Raw genomic sequence first — 21000 nt, 5'->3', positions numbered from 1 at the left:
ATACTGCTCGTTCTGTGCGTGATTTCCTGCAAGACAGGAATGTCAGTGTTCTGCCATGGCCAGCGAAGAGCCCGGATCTCAATCCTTTGAGCACGTCTGGGACCTGTTAGTGGAGGGTGAGGGCTAGGGCATTCCCCCCAGAAATGTCCAGGAACTTGCAGGTGCCTTGGTGGAAGAGCAGGGTACATCTCACAGCAAGAACCTGCAAATCTGGTGCAGTCCATGAGGAGAGATGCACTGCAGTACTTAATGCAGCTGGTGGCACGCAGATACTGACTGTTACTTTTGATTTTGACTCCCCTTTGTTAAGGGACACATTATTAAATTTATGTTACATGTCTGTGGACCTTGTTCAGTTTGTCTCAGTTGATTAATCTCATGTTCATACAATATTTAAACAGTTAAATTTGCTGAAAATAAATGCAGTTGACAGTGAGAGGACGTTTCATTTTTTTTGAGATTGTTTATACATACTATCACAGTTGAAGTCGGAAGTTTACATACCCTTAGCCAAATACATTTAAGATCAGTTTCACAATTCCTGACATTTAATCCTCGTAATAATTCCATGTTTTAGGTCAATTAGGATCAACACTTTATTTTAAGAATGGAAATGTCAGAATAATAGTAGAGAGAATGATTTATTTCAGCTTTTATTTCTTTCATCACATTCCATTGGGTCAGAAGTTTACATACACTCAATTAGTATTTGGTAGCTGCTTTTTAAATTGTTTAACTTGGGTCAAACATTTTGGGTAGCCTTCCACAAGCTTCCCACAATAAGTTGGGTGAATTTTGGCCCATTCCTTCTGACAGAGCTGGTGCAACTGAGTCAGTTTTGTAGGCCTCCTTACTCGCACACACGTTTTCAGTTCTGCCCACAAATTTTCTATGGGATTGAGGTCAGGGCTTTGTGATGGCTACTCCAATACCTTGACTTTGTTGTCCTTAAGCCATTGTGCCACAACTTTGGAAGTGTGCTTGGGGTCATTGTCCATTTGGGAGACCCATTTGCAACCAAACTTTAACTTCCTGACTGATGTCTTGAGATGTTGCTTCAATATATCCACATAATTTCCCTCCACATGAAGCCATCTATTTTGTGAACTGCACCAGACCCTCCTGCAGCAAAGCACCCCCACAACATGATGCTGCCACCCCTGTGATTCACTGTTGGGATGGTGTTCTTCGGCTTGCAAGTCTCCCCATTTTTCCACCAAACGTAACGATGGTCATTATGGCCAAACAGTTCTATTTTTGTTTCATCAGATCAGAGGACATTTCTCCAGAAAGTACGATCTTTGACCCATGTGCAGTTGCAAACCATAGTCTGTCGTTTTTAAATGACGGTTTTGGAGCAGTGGCTTCTTCCTTGCTCAGCTGCCTTTCAGGTTATGTCAATATAGGTCTCGTTTTACTGTGGATATAGATACTTTTGTACCCGTTTCCTCCAGCATCTTCACAGGGTCCTTTGCTTTTGTTCTGGGATTCATTGAACTCCTATGATCACTTGGCAATTGCTGTTTTGGTTAGTAATAATTTCCTTATTTCACTGTAGAGCCTCTAGCCCTGCTCAATACGACTTAGTTAACACTTTAGTTCCACCTCCCACACATGCGGTGACATTACCTGGTTTAAATTATATTTCTAGAGACAATATCTCTTTCATCGTCACAGCCTCCTCCGTAAGTTTGTTTTATTCACTGCCCTAGCAAACTCTGCCAACCCGGATGTCCTAGCAGTGTCTGAATCCTGGCTTAGGAAGACCACCAAAAACCCTGAAATGTCCATCCCTAACTATAACATTTTCCGACAAGATAGAACTGCCAAAGGGGGCGGAGTTGCAATCTACTGCAGGGATAGCCTGCAGAGTTCTGTCTTAATATCCAGGTCTGTGCCCAAACAATTTGAGCTTCTACTTTTAAAAATCCTCCTCTCCAGAAACAAGTCTCTTACCGTTGCCGCTTGCTATAGAACACCTTCTGCCCCCAGCTGTGCCCTGGACACCATATGCAAATTCATTGCCCCCCATCTATCTTCAGAGCTCGTGCTACTAGGTGACCTAAACTGGGACATGCTTAACACCCCGGCCATCCTACAATCTAAGCTTGATGCTCTCAATCTCACACAAATGAACAATGAACCCACCAGGTACAACTCCAAATGCATAAACACGGGCACCCTCGTAGGTATCATCCTAACCAACCTGCCCTCCAAATACACCTCTGCTGTCTTCAACCAGGATCTCAGCGATCACTGCCTCATTGCCTGCGTCCGTAATGGGTCCATGGTCAAACGACCACCCCTCATCACTGTCAAACGCTCCCTAAAACACTTCAGCGAGCAGGCCTTTCTAATCGACCTGGCCCAGGTATCCTGGAATGATATTGACCTCATCCCGTCAGTAGAGGATACCTGGTTATTCTTTAAAAGTGCTTTCCTCACCATCTTAAATAAGCATGCCCCGTTCAAAAAAAAATTGAACCAGGAACAGATATAGCCCTTGGTTCACTCCAGACCTGACTGCCCTTGACCAGCACAAAAACATCCTGTGGTGTACTGCATTAGCATCGAATAGCCCCCGCGATATGCACCTATTCAGGGAAGTTAGGAACCAATATACACAGGCAGTTAGGAAAGCAAGGGCTAGCACTTTCAAACAGAAATTTGCATCCTGTAGCACTAACTCCCAAAAATTCTGAGACACTGTAAAGTCCATGGAGAATAAGAGCACCTCCTCCCAACTGCACTGAGGCTAGGAAACACTGTCACAAAATCTGGACCCCTACAAATCAGCAGGGCTAGACAATCTGGACGATCCTTGACTTCGGCGATGTCATTTACAAAATAGCCTCCAACACTCTACTCAGCAAATTGGATGCAGTCTATCACAGTGCCATCCGTTTTGTCACCAAAGCCCCATATACTACCCACCACTGCGACCTGTATGCTCTCGTTGGCTGGCCCTCACTTCATATTCGTCGCCAAACCCACTGGCTCCAGGTCATCTATAAGTCGTTGCTAGGTAAAGCCCCGCCTTATCTCAGCTCACTGGTCACCATAGCAGCACCCACCCGTAGCACGCACTCCAGCAGGTATATTTCACTGGTCACCCCCAAAGCCAATTCCTCCTTTGGTCGCCTTTCCTTCCAGTTCTCTGCTGCCAATGACTAGAACGAACTGCAAAAATCACTGAAGCTGGAGACCCATATCTCCCTCGCTACCTTTAAGCACCAGCTGTCAGAGCAGCTCACAGATCACTGCACCTGTACATAGCCCATCTGTAAATAGCCAATCCAACTACCTCATCACCATATTGTTATTTATTTTGCTCCTTTGCACCCCAGTACCGCTACTTGCATAATCATCTTCTGCACATCTATCACTCCAGTGTTTAATTTGCCATACCGTAATAATTTCACCACTATGTCCTATTTATTGCCTCACCCCCTTATCCTACCTCATTTGCACACACTGCATATAGACTTTCTCTATTGTATTATTGACTGTCTTTCCCCCTTCTGATGACCAGGTGGCGAATCGCATCTCTGCATGTCTGGCAGACATATCAGTGTGGATGACGGATCACCACCTCAAGCTGAACCTCGGCAAGACGGAGCTGCTCTTCCTCCCGGGGAAGGACTGCCCGTTCCATGATCTCGCCATCACGGTTGACAACTCCATTGTGTCCTCCTCCCAGAGCGCTAAGAACCTTGGCGTGATCCTGGACAACACCCTGTCGTTCTCAACTAACATCAAGGCGGTGGCCCGTTCCTGTAGGTTCATGCTCTACAACATCCGCAGAGTACGACCCTGCCTCACACAGGAAGCGGCGCAGGTCCTAATCCAGGCACTTGTCATCTCCCGTCTGGATTACTGCAACTCGCTGTTGGCTGGGCTCCCTGCCTGTGCCATTAAACCCCTACAACTCATCCAGAACGCCGCAGCCCGTCTGGTGTTCAACCTTCCCAAGTTCTCTCACGTCACCCCGCTCCTCCGCTCTCTCCACTGGCTTCCAGTTGAAGCTCGCATCCGCTACAAGACCATGGTGCTTGCCTACGGAGCTGTGAGGGGAACGGCACCTCAGTACCTCCAGGCTCTGATCAGGCCCTACACCCAAACAAGGGCACTGCGTTCATCCACCTCTGGCCTGCTCGCCTCCCTACCACTGAGGAAGTACAGTTCCCGCTCAGCCCAGTCAAAACTGTTCGCTGCTCTGGCCCCCCAATGGTGGAACAAACTCCCTCACGACGCCAGGACAGCGGAGTCAATCACCACCTTCCGGAGACACCTGAAACCCCACCTCTTTAAGGAATACCTAGGATAGGATAAAGTAATCCTTCTCACCCCCCCCCCCCTTAAAAGATTTAGATGCACTATTGTAAAGTGGCTGTTCCACTGGATGTCATAAGGTGAATGCACCAATTTGTAAGTCGCTCTGGATAAGAGCGTCTGCTAAATGACTTAAATGTAAATGTAAATGTAAAATGTATGTTTGTTAATTCCATGTGTAACTCTGTGTTGTTGTCGCACTGCTTTGCTTTATCTTGGCCAGGTCACAGTTGTAAATGAGAACTTGTTCTCAACTAGCCTACCTGGTTAAATAAAGGTGAAATAAAAAAATTACAAAAATTAATGTCAATGCTAATAAATAATTCACTAGCTAGCTAACCCACAAATGTAACAATGTATTTTGAGAGACAAGGGCTCATTGTGCACTTACGTTTTCCATAAACATTTGGAGACTAAACATTGTTGACAATATGTAAACTATCTAAGCCAACGCCGTCTGTTTTGCCCCATAGTTGCACACACATCGGTTTTGTTGCTAAACAACCAACCCGTCTATACCACAGGGTACAGTACACACTTTCCCCAACAGAGGGTGCTGTGGAGAACATAAGAATTCTGTCCACGACACACTATGGCTTAGACTGTTGATGCAGCCTGGTGCTGCATAGCTCTCTCAGTCTCTGCCTCTCTATGCTTCTGCCTATCTGCATCGGCTCAATCAACAACTGCACTTCATTTACATTTATAGGGATTATTGATGCAGGTTGAGGACTGCTTTGCATAGGGTACAAACACACACACACACACACACACACACACACCAGATTGATCACTAGAAACTCACTGCGATCTCGGACGTTTGAAAAGGTCCTGAGAAAGTCGATATATGCCTTCCTTGGCGTTTACCTAAAAAATATATATATTGTCCAACACTTGGGAGTAAACTCGTGATGCTCGGAGCCGGAGTGCGCTGCTTAGACCACTGCTTTAGCGAGCCGCGAGAATACTGATGATACCTGATGGTAATAGTCGTTTTAAGTTAGTTTGTTTTAAGCCTTCCCCAAGCCATATCAATAACCTTAACCACTCAGAATTAATACCTAAACTTAACCCTTTGAGTCGTTTCTGTTTTAACCCTGTAACCACGCAGAATTAACCCTGAAACCACAAAGAATGAATGCGTCAAAAATAGACATTCATCTATAATACGTCGAATTTCGAAGGGAAACTATGAGATCTTGTTGCAAGCACACACACACACTCTTTCTTACCCAGTTGATGCGGCCTTATGGGGCTGTGACGGAGAGGGGAAGGGCACTCTGAAAGAAACATGACAGCAAGCACAGAAACAAACCACTAAAAAGAGAAGCTCCCCTTGCTTGATAGAGCCTTTCCCTAGGAACCCCCCCCCCCACCTCACCAGGTGGATGACAAACGCAACACAAGCTCAAGCCAGACTCTCTGTCCCATTGCCTTACGATCAAAGCACTATAAGGGGATGAAAGTATGCTCACAGTGGCTGGCAAGCCACAATCATCCACAGAACAGGCCTACCAGTTAAAAAACATGATGAGAACAGGCTTAGTGCTGAAAGACAAAGTCTGCCAACCAGTCTGATCTAGTCAAGTTACACCCCCCCTATCCCTCGTCCTCTCTTTTAGCTCAGCAACATTGTGAGGGACAGAACACAGGCATCTTTTCTAATCACAGCAACTCAGACAAACCCCAAAACCCCTGAAGTAGCAACTCCCCCAGAGTCAGAGCACTATACACATTAAGCCCATTCATTATCACTACAAACACGGTGAGTAATGAGTCAGATCACGTCGACTTAGTTTAGATCACTTTACACAAGACCCAGAAACACCTGAACCAAAACGCAGCCCAATATAAAGTCATTAATCATCACTGGAAACACAAAGGAAGAGTTTAGATCACGTATTACCTAGGCAAGGCACCTCAACTGGGGGGGTTAGCGTTAGGACATGAAAACAGCAGCAGCAACATGCATGTCAAGTCTTTGGTTGGTTTCTTTGTTTCCACAGAGTCACAGTGCAGTTTGACACAGATAGACATGACACCTGTCCATCAAATCATTAAATGGGACAGTCCAGCAGAGGTCATTGATCTGACCAATCGCAGGACGTTTCTACGGTCAAGAAATGAAACGTTAGCATTTTAAAGCGAAGCATGGGGATAGGATGGAATTGAGGTCAAGGGGAGGAGCCTATAATTCCAACCAATCAACAGACAACATTCTGGACATGATCTCAGAGTTACGGAACCATAGGGATCCAATAGAGGACCTCCTCTAAAACCATGGAGGAGAGGGAGGGAGTTGAGGAGCAATATGCCTTCACCTCCCAGCATTGGTGGGACAGAGCGAGGGGGAGGCAGCGAGGTGGAGGGAGTTAGGAGGTGACAGGACTGGGTGAGGCTGGGTGAGTATAGGGTACAGGAGGGACAGATGGATGGGCAGTGGGGTAGGTGTAAGTATAGGGCACAGGAAGTGTCTTACTTTGGGTGTGGGGCAGGAGGCGGTGGAGAGGCGCGAGGTGGCCTGGGCGCGTGGCGACTCAGAGGGTGTGGTGCTCAGAGAGGCTGTGTCTCTGGGAAGAACCTGTACACCCCTGGAGATGATGCTGTCTGGGATCTATGGAGAGAAGTTATAGCCCGTTATTGCGACTCCTACACATAGGCAGAGAGGAAAGCTGTGTGCACAAACAGCACTGGGATCTCTACTATACACAGAGACAAGACATCTCGAAAGCACACACCGATTGGTCAGTCAGTCCACGTTTTTTGGTGACTCCAGATCATCTGTTTTCCCAATTGGCAAGTCAGACGTTTCTAATAAGTGTAACAACATGATTTACATTAGAAGCATCAGTAGACAAATGCCCCAGAAGCATGTTAAACCCTGTGTGTGCGCGTGTGTAGATCCAGACACACTGTGAGCCTGTGAGGAGACAAACAGGCCTGGCAGGCCCACAGTTTCCCCCCAGGGCTGCTGCTGTGGATGTGTGGATCTGCGACTGATCCGTGCGGCTCATTCGAGCAGTGCTAACGGGCCCTGGGAGGGCCAGTGGGATTTACAGGGGGTTTCCATTGGAGCGCTATGGGCTTAGCGATGCGCTAATTAAGACAATAAGCTTTACTGGCAGCCCAGCACTGAACCCCACTCGGCTAATTAGCAACACAGGCTAACCCAGCGTGCGCCAATAACATTGCCTTGGCTCCACCTAGCGATACACCACACGTCATGACCTACACAAGACGGGGTGAACCTCAAAAGTCCCTCCTCGATTCCTCTCGTTCTCCCCTCCCAAGATTCCCCTCCTCGGATCTGTGAAGGCGGTGGAGAGAGGACGGGATCGAGCACTTTTGAGATTCATCTATGGCGTTTGCAGGGAAGGCATAATGGAAGAGGTGACGTGCAGAGTACACCGGTATGTGATGTAGGGGTGACGTGTGACATGAGGGTGGGTGGGCGGTTCTGAGGGGTCTTACCGTTCCCGGCTGGTCTCCAGAGCAGAAGCAGGTGAAATTACGTGGGGCTGGGGGGAGGTCAGATAGCAGGCCAGGTAGATAGTGGCTACCTTTTGCCATGACAACAGCATGGTTATGGTGCTGCTGGGGCTTCCCCTTCTGATGATGGATATGGTACACGGGGTAAACACAGGATGGGACAACAACATGAACACACAAATCAGGCAAATACACACATGCGTACAAAACACACACACATTTAGACGTGGATTTATGAGTGACGTATCCCAACATCACAATGGTGATGGATCAACACAGTAATGGAGTGAGCAGGGACAGGGGATAATAATGGAACAGACAATACATGCATTTAACGAGCTTCAACTCCCTCTCCTCCTCACAAATCCTTCCCTCAGCCCTCTCTCTTCTCCTCTTCACCTCCAACTCACCCCGTTCCCCATCACTCCCTCCCTCCCTCCTCCGTCGATCCCTCTTTTTGTGCTTAACCTCCTCCGTTTCAAATCATCATGATTCATTCCGATGGCCTTTAAGATATGAGATACTGACCATGCCACTAATCATAATATAATGAACTAAGATACAGGGCTTCTCCTACCACTACCCCAGAGTGCTTCATGTAACATTCATAGCCACCAGCAGAGCACATTATCACACCGTGTTCACAATGTGTTTACCTTGGCGGCGATGGCGGCGGCGGTGATGTGCGAGTTGTGTCCGTGGGAATGGGAGTGGCGGTGGTGGGAGTGGGTGTGGTGGTGGTCCTCGGTGGACGCCGCCCCGATGTCCTTCATCTTCTCCTCTTCGTCATCCTCACACTGCACACCCTTAGAGTAATAATACACTTCATTAGTAAAGAACAGCTCATGCAGAACAACCACAATTTAAGGTGCAGTACTTCATAAAATAAACATCAAAACAATTGATAAGACCATTACAGTAGCATGGTAAACGTTGTAACAGCAGCTATATAACGATCAAAAAGAAGTACTGCTACAAAGTCTTCTGTGAAGTGAAAACGCTGTGATTATCGGGCAGGAATAAAGCACTCGGGCACAGCAATATTTCAGGTGTCCCCTTTCGTGGACCTTTTAACATACGGTAGCCAAGCACCTGTATTCTCAAGTGTGGGATGGTTATGTCACCCTCTTACACACACACACACACACACACACACACACACACACACACACACACAAAAACCTCTAAACCTTGTAAAAAATACAACACAACAATCTCTCTCTATCCCGCCCTCCTTCTCCCTACCCCTTTATTCCACCGTGAAATAAATGTAAAAAACACAGAAGAGCTAAAGAGTGTCACCTTCTCCTCTGTCTGGGTGCAGGCGACGCTGTTGAGGGTGAGGGGCGGGGAGAGGGGCGGCGGGGGTGAGGGCAGGTCCTCCAGGGCATCGTGAACCTCCTTCACCTTCACCACCGCGTCACGCAGCAGGTCAATGGCGTGGGGCAGAGCGGGCAGGATGAACTGGAAACACTCCTGTAGGAGGAGAGAGTTAGGGGTCAGAGGTTAGGGGTCAGGGAGAGTAATACACAGCAGGGGTATTGCACGGGCGCAAACACACACAAAGACACACACACTCAGAGGGACACAGACATACACACACTCGTGCGCATACTCCTGTTTACATATATATTACCATTAGTATAGTATTTATATATTCCTGCTACCAGTCACTTTTCAGCCCTTTTTACATGTATATCCACCCATCACACCTACACTGACACTCTTGCGCACACACACAATCACTACGCACACACACACACTACGCGCGCGCACACACACACACACACCACCCACCACTTACGCCGTTGACATAACTAGGATTATTATTTATCCTGTTACCAGTCACTTTCTCCTTATCTCTGCACATATCTACCTCAGTATCCCTGCACATTTGGTACTGACCCTGTACATAGCTTCTCCTCTTATTTCTTATACTTGTTGTTATTGAATACCGAACTGTTGGGTTGGGCTTGCAAGTTAAGCCTTTCGCCGTACTTGTTCATGTGACAACTAAAACTTTGAACGCGCACACATCAGATCTTACCTGTGAGCCCTTCTTGCTGCCAGGTAGGTTGATGATGAGGGTTTTCCCTCGGATTCCACAGACAGGCCTGGAGAGCATGCCCAGAGGTGTGACCTGAAGGGAGCCCATCAGCATAGCCAGCGCCATCCCTGGGGCCTCGCGCTCTATCACCTCTCTGGTGGCCTGCGGCATGGGGAGGGAGCAAGGGACGGAGAGAGCGGGAGCGGGGGCACATAATGACTTTACGGCACAGACAGTGCGTAGTACAGTTGTCATCACCTGCCTACACTCCACATAACGTGCCCCTACAGTATAGCAGGGTTAGCAACAGGCAACAGCTACTGCTTAATCTACTGTATTATAAACTGGGTGCTTTGAGCCCTGAATGCTGATTGGCTGACAGCCGTGGTATATCAGACCGTATACCACGGGTTTGACAAAACATGTCTTTTTACTGCTCTAATTACGTTGGTAACCAGTTTATAATACCAATAAGGCACCTCAGGGGTATATGTCCAATATACCACGGCTAAGGGGTGTATCCAGGCATTCCGTTTTGAGTTGTGCATAAGAACGGCCCTTAGCCGTGGTATATTGGCCATATACCACACTCCCTCGTACCTTATTGCTTAAGTATACAACTGCCACATCCACTGCTAACACCCTTGTGATTGGGGTAGCTACTCCAATGAGCAGGAGCCACAGACAAACAGGCAGATAGCATGTTGGCATCTTTAGATGTTTCTTTCTTTAGCTCAAACCCCCTCACCTGTGTGTGTGTGTGTGTGTGTGTGTGTGTAACTCCCTGTTAACCCCTCAATCCCCTAGGGAGAAATGCCCTCTGGCAGCCCCTTTCGTTCATCCCAGCGGGGGGGGGGGAATTGAATTAAGAATAGTGACGTTGTGTGCCCTCGAGTTGAATGACACGTCAAACATGCACATTAGTAGAGGAAGGAGAGGAGGAGCGATCAAAGAAAGAGAGGAGAGAGAGAAACACATTCACAGCCAGTATGTAAATCCGCGGCTTTTCGCCATCTCTATCTCTCACACACAACCACAACACACGTTGACACTCATAATCTACAGCACAACACGACACACACACATCAACAACACACCACACGACACACACACAACAACGCACACACACACACCACACGGCCACTCACCCCACAGCACACACAGGCAATAAAAAAGGAATTCAACACAACAACCAGAAAATATGACACTCATACACACATTTCCAAAATATGCAAGATGTATCATATGAAATTATAACAGAATGAAAGAAAATGTTTCATTTATCTGTAATGTGACAAACCTGACAAAGCATAAAAAAGCACAAAGACAATCTACGGTTTGACAAACACAATACACACATAAACATGCACGCTGACCATGCATGCAGGTGCCAACCAACACACACGCGTGCAATCACAGCTACATCGGCTTACACTACATCTAGGGTCGACACTCATCCACACTCACATGGACACAAACACAAACTTTGGGGTCCCCATGTACCTCGGGAGTGACATCACGAGGGGCGAAGCCTGTACCTCCTGTGGTCAGGATCAGGTTCAGCTCCTTCTCATCACACCAGTCCACCAATGTCTCCTGAGGAAACAGAGAAGAGAGACAGGCTATTGGCTGGGAGCAGCGTAAATCACAGAAATGACCACCCTATTGGCTGGAAGCAGTGTCAATCATACAGACAACAGAGGCGGGTGGATCTCTAAAGCACTGGGTGAATCTCAAATCGTCTTTCCTTGATTCCTCGCGTCCTCCCTTCTCTTTCTCAAAACGCATGGGAGAAGATCAGACCTCTGTGTTTTGAGAAGGAGGCACGGAGAGAGAGGATGCGAGGCATCATTGAAAGACAATTGAGATGCACCCATTGTGTGGAACAACTGTTTTTCCAAGATGGGTGTTTCATGTAGTGAGAGAGAATACATGTGAGAATCCAAAATGGTGTCACCTTTGAACTACAGCCTGAGGTGGGCTCTAGTGGGCAGCATGTAGCATGCAGCTAAAGGGGGGAGAGAGAGAGAGAGGGAGGGCTGTAAAGACAGAGATAAATAAAGGAGGGAGGAGATCTTCACCTTAATCTCGTCGATCTCATCTGGGACTATTTTGTAGGAAGATATGATGCCTCCGAGCCTGTGGATGAAAAGCACAAAAAAACAACATAGTTAGTTCATATTCAGACTTCACGAACTCACTAGAGACAGAAAGCGAGGGGAAGGGGGTAGAGAAAAAAGGCAAACACAAAACAGGGAGTGAAGGTATACGTAGCAAAAGAGGGTAAGTGCGCGCGAGAGAGAGATGAAAAAGGGTTATCCTGAACAAATCCCTACTCTTAAGTTCTGAGCTTACGAGTGATCTGTATGTGCAGGTAAAATACAACGGACTCTCCAATAACAGAGGCTTTAAAGAGAAGTCAGTGGTCGCTCTTTTTAAGAGTGATTGTGTTTCTCTGAGCTGAGGGGAGAGAATGCCATGAGACCGTTCGTTCAAGTCAAATCGTGTCCACTGGCGCCTACCAGTGGCACATTTATTTACCACACCTGGGAAAGAACTACACAGTAGTGTTCTCCTCACTAGTACTCTCCAACAAAAAATAGAATTGTCTTTTAAAACCATGAAAATCAACAGAAAAAAGTGAGTCACAACAGATTCAAAGAAACTAAATTGAGAGATACGAATATGAGAATGTGTTAAACAACACAATGCAGGTTTTCATTCATCCAGGAAACCACTTGTGTTGTGTGTGTGGATTGTGTGTTGTGTGTTTGGGGTGAGGTACTCTACACATCTTAAGTAGGGATGAGGAGCTTCTGGGGCTAAGTAGACGCGCACACACCCACACACCCACCCACCCACCCACACCCACCCACACTTGGAATGACACTTTTAGCAGTAGCAATGTGATTTTAAAAGGGAAGGTTCTGTCATCTCATCTGTTTGTCTTTAACAGCAGGGCTCCTAGTCAAGATGCCCACCTGATCTGAATGATTTTAGGGGCTGGGTGAATGCTACTGCCCAAAACTCCTGATTGTTCTAGGCTTGAAGATTGAAAGGACAAGAAACTAATGAGATAGAGAAGGAGAAGGCAATTAGGAATGGCTGGAGAGCAGTAATGGCAGAAGTGGGGAAGAGGGGGAGAAAGAGGGAGGGAGGATAGAGAGATTAGTGTGTTTGTTGTGTTGTATTTTTACATAAGGTTGAGCGATTTCTCTGTGTGTGTGTGTGTGTGTGTGTGTGTGTGTGTGTGTGTGTGTGTGTGTGTGTGTACTACCCCTGCCCTTGTCTACAGCTGCTGCGTCCCAGCTGTGCAGATCTGCTCTGTTCTAGGACAGCTCCATTAATAAGCTCAATCTGCTACTCCCTTTCTCTCTCTCTCTCTCTCTTTGTCCCTGTATCAATTTAATTCAATTAAAAGAGCTTTATTGGCTTGGAAAACATATGTTTACATTTCCAAAGCAAGTGGAATAGATCTCTCTGCCTCCCTCTCTCTCTCTCTCTCTCTCTCTCTCTCTCTCTCTCTCTCTGCCTCCCTCTTTCCTCATTCTCCCTCCACCTTGTCTCCCTAACTACTCGGTCAGGCCAGCTAAAAGCTACACTTCAACAAATCTCACAAATGTGCAGACGTACACATACATCAACTAACCTCTCTCTCCCCCCATTGCTCTCTACTTGTCCCTCTCCATCCATCTCGCTCTCCCTCCCTCCTTCGTGATGGGCCCTAACCCATCAGTGTCCGGAGCAGAGCCAGGTATCTAGCTCCATGTCATTGGTGTGAAGGAGAGGCAAGTGTCATCGGTGTCAGTGTGATTTATCGCTTCTCTATTCTTATCGGCTCTCATTAGTAACATTGACACGTCTGTCTGTCTGTCTGTCTGTCTGTCTGCCTTCCCGCCTCTTTCCCCGTCTGTCTGTCTGTCTAATTGCAGCAGCCACCTGAGGTGACAGCACTGCTCCTAGGGGCCATTATACAAAATTACGTCACTAAACGACGAGCGTCACTGATTCGGACACCTTCAAACGTCTCAGACGTGATGTGTGATGTGAATGATATAGGAAGGCTGGAGAGCGGCATGGAGGGAGAAGCAGAAGGTCAGGGGCCACGGCCAGCATCACTTAAATGACCGGCGACACCTTCAAACGTCTCAGACCTTTACTGGAGGGACTGATGAGGTTAGCAGGACAGAGGGAGAGAGGGATGGAGGGAAGAGAGGGATTGAGGAAAGGAGGGGAGGAGTTTGGCAGGAAACAGGGAGCAAGTGAAACATGTTGAAGGGAGTGTTATCAGGAACATCCCCAGCTACACTAGATGACCAAAAGTATGTGGACACCTGCTCATTGAACATCTCATTCCAAAATCATGGGCATTAATATGGAGTTGGTCCCTCCTTTGCTGCTACAACAGCCTCCACTCTTCTGGGAAGGCTTTCCACTAGACGTTGGAACATTGCTGCGGGGACTTGCTTCGCTTCAGCCACAAGAGAATTAGTGAGGTCGGGCACTGATGTTGGGCGATTAGGCCTGGCTCGCAGTCGGGCCTTCCAATTCATCCGAAAGGTGTTCAATGGGGTTGAGGTCAGGGCTCTGTGCAGGCCAGTCAAGTTCTTCCACCCCTATCTCGACAAACCATTTCTGTATGGACCTCGCTTTGTGCACGGGGGCATTGCCATGCTGAAACAAGAAAGGGCCTTCCCCAAACTGTTGCCACAAAGTTGAAAGCACAGAATCATCTAGAATGTAATTGTTTGCTGTAGCGTTAAGATTTCCCTTCACTGGAACTGAGAGGCATAGCCCAAACCATGAAAAACAGCCCAAGACCATTATTCCTCCTCCACCAAACTTTACAGTTGACACTATGCATTCGGGCAGGTAGCATTCTCCTGGCATCTGCCGAACCCAGATTCGTCTGTCGGACTGCCAGATGGTGAAGTGTGATTCATTACTCCAGAATGGCGGCAAGCTTTACACCACTACAGTCAACGCTTGGCATTGTGATCTTAGGCTTGTGTACGGCTGCTCGGCCATGGAAACCCATTTCATGAAGCTCCCGACGAACAGTTCTTGTGCTGACGTTTCTTCCAGAGGCAGTTTGGAACTCAGTAATGAGTGTTGCAACCGAAGACAGACGATTTTAACACGCTACGTACTTCAGCACTCAGCGGTCCAGTTCAGTGAGCTTGTGATAAACCTGGATTAGCTAACACAACGTGCCATTGGAACACAGGAGTGATGGTTGCTGATAATGGGCATCTCTACATAGGCGTACATATTACATACATTTAAAAAAAAAAAAAATCTGCCGTTTCCAGCTACAATAGTAATTTACAACATTAACAATGTCTATACTGTATTTATGCTCAATTTGATGTTATTTTAATGGACAAAACATTTGCTTTTCTTTCAAAAACAAGGACATTTCTAAGTGAGCCCAAACTTCTGAAAGGTAGTGTACTTTTGTATATATAGTGTATAAACTCCCCTCCCCATACATTCGCTCTTTTTCTCCCCCCCTCTGTCAGTCTGTCCATCCCTGCCAACAGTCATTAGCCACTCAGAGCATCCTGTCCCTTGATCACCGCGCCGTCACACACAGTCACTCACTGTCACCCCTGCCGGGGGCCACGCTGTGTGTGTGTGTGTGTGTGTGTGTGTGTGTGTGTGTGTGTGTGTGTGTGTGTGTGTGTGTGTGTGTGTGTGTGTGTGTGTGAGAACCCTGGCTGTGGTTCAGAGGGCAGAACACGTCTGGACATGGCTCTACACTGACCTTTCTTCCCGTTCACTGCTGTTCTGAGCTTTGCGGTAAATGGACAATTGTCTTTGACAGCCTCAGAATGTATGTGTGCGGTGCGCTTGTGTCTGTCCGTGTGTGTTTGCATATAGCCCAGCATTTAGGAGTGTTGGGCCAGTAACTGAAAGTTTGCTGGTTAGAATCCCCGAACCAACTAGGTAACATCTGCCGATGTGCCCTTGACCAAGGCACTCAACCCTAATTGCTCCTGTAAGTCGTGCTGGATAAGAGCGTTTGAGAAATTACTAAAATGTAAAATGTAGTAGTCAGGCGTTAATAGTGGCCAGAGCCTCGCGTACAGCCCAAGCCCAGCTGGTGTTGGCATTAACCAGCATTTAACAGTCACACGGTTAGAGGCTAGCTAGCAGCGCTACATTTCAGTCTAGGCATTAAACAGCAGTACGCTGGCCTTATGGTTAGCGGCTAGCTAGCAGCGCTACATTTCAGTCTAGGCATTAAACAGCAGTTAGCTGGCCTTATGGTTAGCGGCTAGCTAGCAGCGCTACATTTCAGTCTAGGCATTAAACAGCGGTTAGCTGGCCCAAGATTGGCGGCTAGTTAGCAGCGCTACATTACAGTCTCGGCATGAGAGAGGTGTCATGGAGTCATCTATCACAACCATCCGCTGGTGCCTCAACACTCTGCAACACACCACACACACACACACACACCACACACTGGTGTCTCAACGCTCCGCAACACGCTTCTGCCGCTGTGAAATATCAAGTGTGGCACCAGCATAATTGGACTGAGATTAATCAATTATTTAAATGGCACGTTACACGCTGGTGCCTGACCCCTGACTCTGAGAGGATAGAGGGAAGGAGGGAGGGAGGCAGAGATGGATTGAGGGAGGGAGGGATGGAGGGAGGGAGAGACGGATGGATGAAGAGAGAAGGGGAGAGAAAGAGGGAGAGAGAGTAGGAGAGGAGCCTCTGTCCTTGGTGAAAGTGGCTTGTCAGGAGGGTGCTACGTGAGAAACAATCTAAGCTAAGAGGAGAGCTGAGGAGGCTGCAGAGCAGGATGGTGCAGTGGTGGAGGAGAGAGGCCAGCAGGTTCACGCACACACACACTACTCGAACAGGACCTGGATGACTGGTGTGCTCGTCTAAAAGTGTGTGTGTGTGTGTGTGTGCTCACAGTGACGGGTCGTGGACCAGATCTTTAAGGTTTACTCCACTGCGGTCCTCAGCCAGGTTCCTGAAGCAGCTGTCACTCACTGTTGATAGAGAGTGGGAGGGAGAGAGATAGTGAGAGGGAAAGAGAGAGAGGGCAGAGAGAGGGAGGGAGATTAGAAAGAGAGGAGAAAGAAACCATTAGTTCTGGCCTAGGTAAGTAGTACAACAGTATAACAAACACAAAGTAACACACATCCATCATCTTCAGGTTCAGACTAAGTGTGGACATGTCCACATTGTTGCGACATCTCCATCAACACTCTTCACTCACAGGACCGAGAGAGAGAAGAGAAGTGAGAGAAAGAGGCATGGAGGAAGATTTGAAGATGAGAAGGATGACAGGATGAGCTAAATATAGAGTGCAGACGTGGAGAGAAAAAGAGAAGAGAAAAAGAGAAGAGAGAGCGAGACAGACAGAAAGAGAGACTGGCTGTAGGGTGTGGTGGCGGCAGTGTGGCGGCGGTGGCAGTGTGGCAAGGGCAGTGTGGCGGTGGCAGTGTGGGTGCGGGCATGTGTGGTGGCGGTGGCAGTGTGGGGCGGTGGCAAGGTGGTGGGTGGGCGGCGTGTGCAGTGTGGCGGTGGCAGTGTGGTGGGCGGTGGCAGTGTGGTGGCGGTGGCAGTGTGGCGGCGGTGGCAGTGTGGCGGCGGCAGTGTGGCGGCGGCAGTGTGGTGGCGGTGGCAGTGGTGGTGGCGGTGGCAGTGTGGGGGGCAGTGGCAGTGACGGCGCGTGGTGGCGGTGGCAGTGTGGCGGTGGCAGTGTTGGCGGCGGCAGTGTGGCGGCGGCAGTGTGGTGGCAGTGTGGTGGCGTGTGGTGGCGGTGGCAGTGTGGTGCCGGTGGTGGCGGCATGTGGTGGCGGTGGCAGTGGCGGCATGTGTGACGGCAGTGTGGTGGCGGTGGCAGTTAGGCGGTGGCAGTGTGGCGGCAGTGTGGCGGCAGTGTGGGCTGTGGGCAGTGTGGCGCGGCAAAGTGTCGGCGGCGGTGGCAGTGGTGGCGGCGGTGGCAGTGTGGTGGCAGTGTGGTAGTGTTTGGCATGTGGCGGCGGTGGCAGTGAGGCGGCGGTGGCACGTGAGGGCGGCGGTGGCAGTGAGGCGGCGGTGGCAGTGGAGGCGGCGGTGACAGTGTGGTGGCGGTGGGCAAGTGTGGTGGCGGCAGTGTGGTGGCGGTGGTGTGGTGGCGGTGGTGGCAGTGTGGTGGCGGTGGCAGGGTGGTGGCGGTGGCGGTGGCAGGGTGGTGGTGGCACCATGGCTGTGTGGTCCATATTAAAAGGAGCTAACTGACCTATAGCCTATTAAATACATGATAAAGCAGTGACATTTCAACCAGCAACACTGACTGGGCTCTAATCATAGTCTACTGCGCTCTACTCTACATCAGGGAGAGAGAGAGACAAAGGTATAGAGTGAGAAAGAGAGAGTAGGGAAGGAGAGAGTAGAGAATAAGAGAGGGAGAGAGAGTAGGGAAGGAGAGAGTAGGGAATAAGAGAGGGAGAGAGAGTAGGGAATAAGAGAGGGAGAGAGAGTAGGGAATAAGAGAGGGAGAGAGAGTAGGGAAGGAGAGAGTAGAGAATAAGAGAGGGAGAGAGAGTAGGGAAGGAGAGAGAGGGAGCGGCAGAGGGAGTGTTGAAACACTTGCTTCATAATTGCAGCATTCCCCTAACCCCCTTACTCCCATCTTATAGCCAAACCTCATGTCTTCTCTCTCTTTCTGCGCTCTCCACTTCTATACCCCAACTACTCCCTCTTACTCGCTCTTCCCCCCCACTCTCTCTCTCTCCTTCGCTCGCTCTTCCCCCTTTTACTCTCCCTCTCCTCCCTCTCTCCCCTGCTAACCCTTGATCTATAAATAGGCCGATTCCCTGCAGGAGACAGCAGGAGTGATCTCTACATAGAGGAGAGGAGAGAGAGAGAGAGATGAGAAAGACGGGGAAAGAGTGAATGCGAGAAAGAGAGCGAGAGAGAATCTGACTGCAGTTGGAACAGGCATGAAAGGAATATTTTTCAAAATGTGGAATTCAATTTGAATGTGGAATTTTGAGTGGAGGGTGTAGAGAGGTGTAGAGAGAGAGAGTGGAGGGTAGAGAGAGGGGGATACCATGGAGGGTGTAGAGACAGAGAGAGAGAGAGTGGAGGGTAGACAGAGGGGGATACCATGGAGGGTGTAAAGACAGAGAGAGAGAGAGTGGAGGGTAGACAAAGGGGGATACCATGGAGGGTGTAGAGACGAGTGCTGCTCCAGAGACAATTCTTCCTGGTCGGGCAACTTGGTCAGGAAAAACTATAAACCATCTCCTTCCCTCTCCTCCACCCCTCTCCATCCTCTCTCTCTCTGAGCACTAACTGAGGTCCACGTGGTTCAAAATATTTGTTTGCAGACGGGAGGGTAGATTAGCCAATATAGAGTAGAGTAGGGTAGAATAGTCAGAGCAGACAGCCCAGTAGCAGAGTGAGAGGGTAGGGAGATTCCCTCTCTTCTCCTATCATGTATCGCTCTCTCTGGTGAGACGCCCCTGTGCCACAGCCCCAGGCAACAGAGAGCGAGTGAGAGAGCGAGAGAGCGAGGACACGACAGTGCTGTAGTGACTAAGCTAGTAATGATTGATTGAGTGAGTGAGTGAGTGAGTGAGTGAGTGAGTGAGTGAGTGAGTGAGTGAGTGAGTGAGTGAGTGAGTGAGTGAGTGAGTAAACCAAGCGATGTACAAGGTCAAAGGCCTATTCCAGGGATATTCAAACTGGGGTCCCCAGAGGTACTGCAAGGGGTCGGTGAAAATAAAATATATGTTTTTATTAATATCGCTAGTGATAACAGAATAAACTCATTTTGAATTACATACCTACCCAGTTTGCCTGAGCATGGGTCCCTGGGCAAGAAACGTTTGAATATCCCTGGCCAAATCTATTCCTTCAATAACCCTTTCCCTTTCTGTCTCTCACCTCAATTAAAGTGCTCTCTCTTACCGTCTCGCCTTTCGCACCAACCGCGCAAGGCCACACACACACACACACACACACACACACACACACACACACACACACACACACAACAACCCATGGAAGTGAGACAGAAAGAGAGGAAGGAAGAGAAGGATAAGAACAGAACAGGCAAAATAGGGCAACGTGAAGAAAGAGAAAGGAAGAGACGGGGAGCAAGAAAACGGGAGGGAGAGAGATGGAAGTACGTGCGTGTGTGTGGTCAGCTCCTCGTAGGGCTGACGGTACAAGATCAGAGACAGGAACACACTGATCCCAGGCTCATGGTCAAAGCGCGTAGAACGCTGGTGGCGTCCTCGTGTGTGTGTGTTGTGTTGTGTGTGTGTGTGTGTGTGTGTGTGTGTGTGTGTGTGGTGTGTGTGTGTGTGTTTACATACACGTGGGAAGTTGAGTGAAGTTGAGTTAATACGAGGACAGAAAGAGGAGGAGAAGAGAAAAAAAAAAAAAAAAAAATGGGGGAAGCCGAAGGAAGGGAGAATACAGAGCGAGAGAGAAGATCCCTAATCTGAGCTCTCTTTTCAAAGCATCTCCCTGTACAGACGGGTAACGTTTCCCAGATAACCATTTAACAAGCAGAAGCAGAGAGAGAGAATAAGCTATTTATACAGTGCAATTGGGAATGTATTAAGAACCCCCTTTCCATTTTCACATTTTGTTACGTTACAGAATTATTCTCCAAATGGATATCAATCTACACACAAATACCCCATAATGACAAAAAAAACAAGTTTTTTTTAGTAGAGTTGCAGCCGATATGAACATTTTTTGGCCGATACGATATTTGACGTACCAAAAAACCTGATACCGAATATGCGATACTTAAAATGTAAGCAATCCTTTTAAGCATTCTGTACAGTTAAATAGTTAACACACACACACAGAGTCTAAGGCACTGCATCTCAGGAAAGAGGCATCCTACAGTCCCTGGTTCGAATCCAGGCTGTATCAGCATCCGGCTTGTGACTGGGAGTGCCATAGGGGTGCAACTTGGCCCAGCGTCGTGCCGGGTTTGGCCGAGGTAGGCAGTCCATTGTGAATAATAATTTGTTCTCAACCGACTTGCCTAGGTAACGCACACACACATTATTTTGTTGGCTTTTACGTATGTCCCCATTCCAGTAAAACATCATCAAAAACCTTTTTCTTTCAAAGTCAAATCAAATTGTATTTGTCAC

At 48.3% G+C, this 21000-nt stretch overlaps 1 protein-coding gene across 18 annotated transcripts in view; it reads right to left on the bottom strand.

The window, feature by feature from the left end:
* gphna (gephyrin a) overlaps positions 1 to 21000 on the bottom strand; it is a 118120-nt gene that overhangs the window by 36114 nt on the left and 61006 nt on the right. For 10 of the 18 annotated variants that reach the window (XM_023994021.2, XM_023994025.2, XM_023994023.2 and 7 more), the window contains exons 2-9: positions 16800 to 16878; positions 11950 to 12007; positions 11336 to 11464; positions 9869 to 10030; positions 9124 to 9297; positions 8478 to 8627; positions 7804 to 7941; positions 6812 to 6946 (exon numbers count right to left, since the gene is read on the bottom strand). In XM_023994021.2, coding sequence (XP_023849789.1) covers positions 6812 to 6946; positions 7804 to 7941; positions 8478 to 8627; positions 9124 to 9297; positions 9869 to 10030; positions 11336 to 11464; positions 11950 to 12007; positions 16800 to 16878 — 1025 coding nt within the window. The remainder of the gene's footprint in view (positions 1 to 6811; positions 6947 to 7803; positions 7942 to 8477; positions 8628 to 9123; positions 9298 to 9868; positions 10031 to 11335; positions 11465 to 11949; positions 12008 to 16799; positions 16879 to 21000) is intronic. The other 8 variants (XM_023994029.2, XM_070445102.1, XM_023994031.2 and 5 more) reach the window with 3 other exon arrangements.

This window comes from Salvelinus sp. IW2-2015, linkage group LG9 (genome assembly GCF_002910315.2).
Source record: "Salvelinus sp. IW2-2015 linkage group LG9, ASM291031v2, whole genome shotgun sequence".
In the NCBI taxonomy this organism is placed as follows: domain Eukaryota; kingdom Metazoa; phylum Chordata; class Actinopteri; order Salmoniformes; family Salmonidae; genus Salvelinus; species Salvelinus sp. IW2-2015.
The sequence above is the reverse complement of the archived record's forward strand: the minus strand, read 5'-3'. Positions and strand labels throughout refer to the sequence as shown.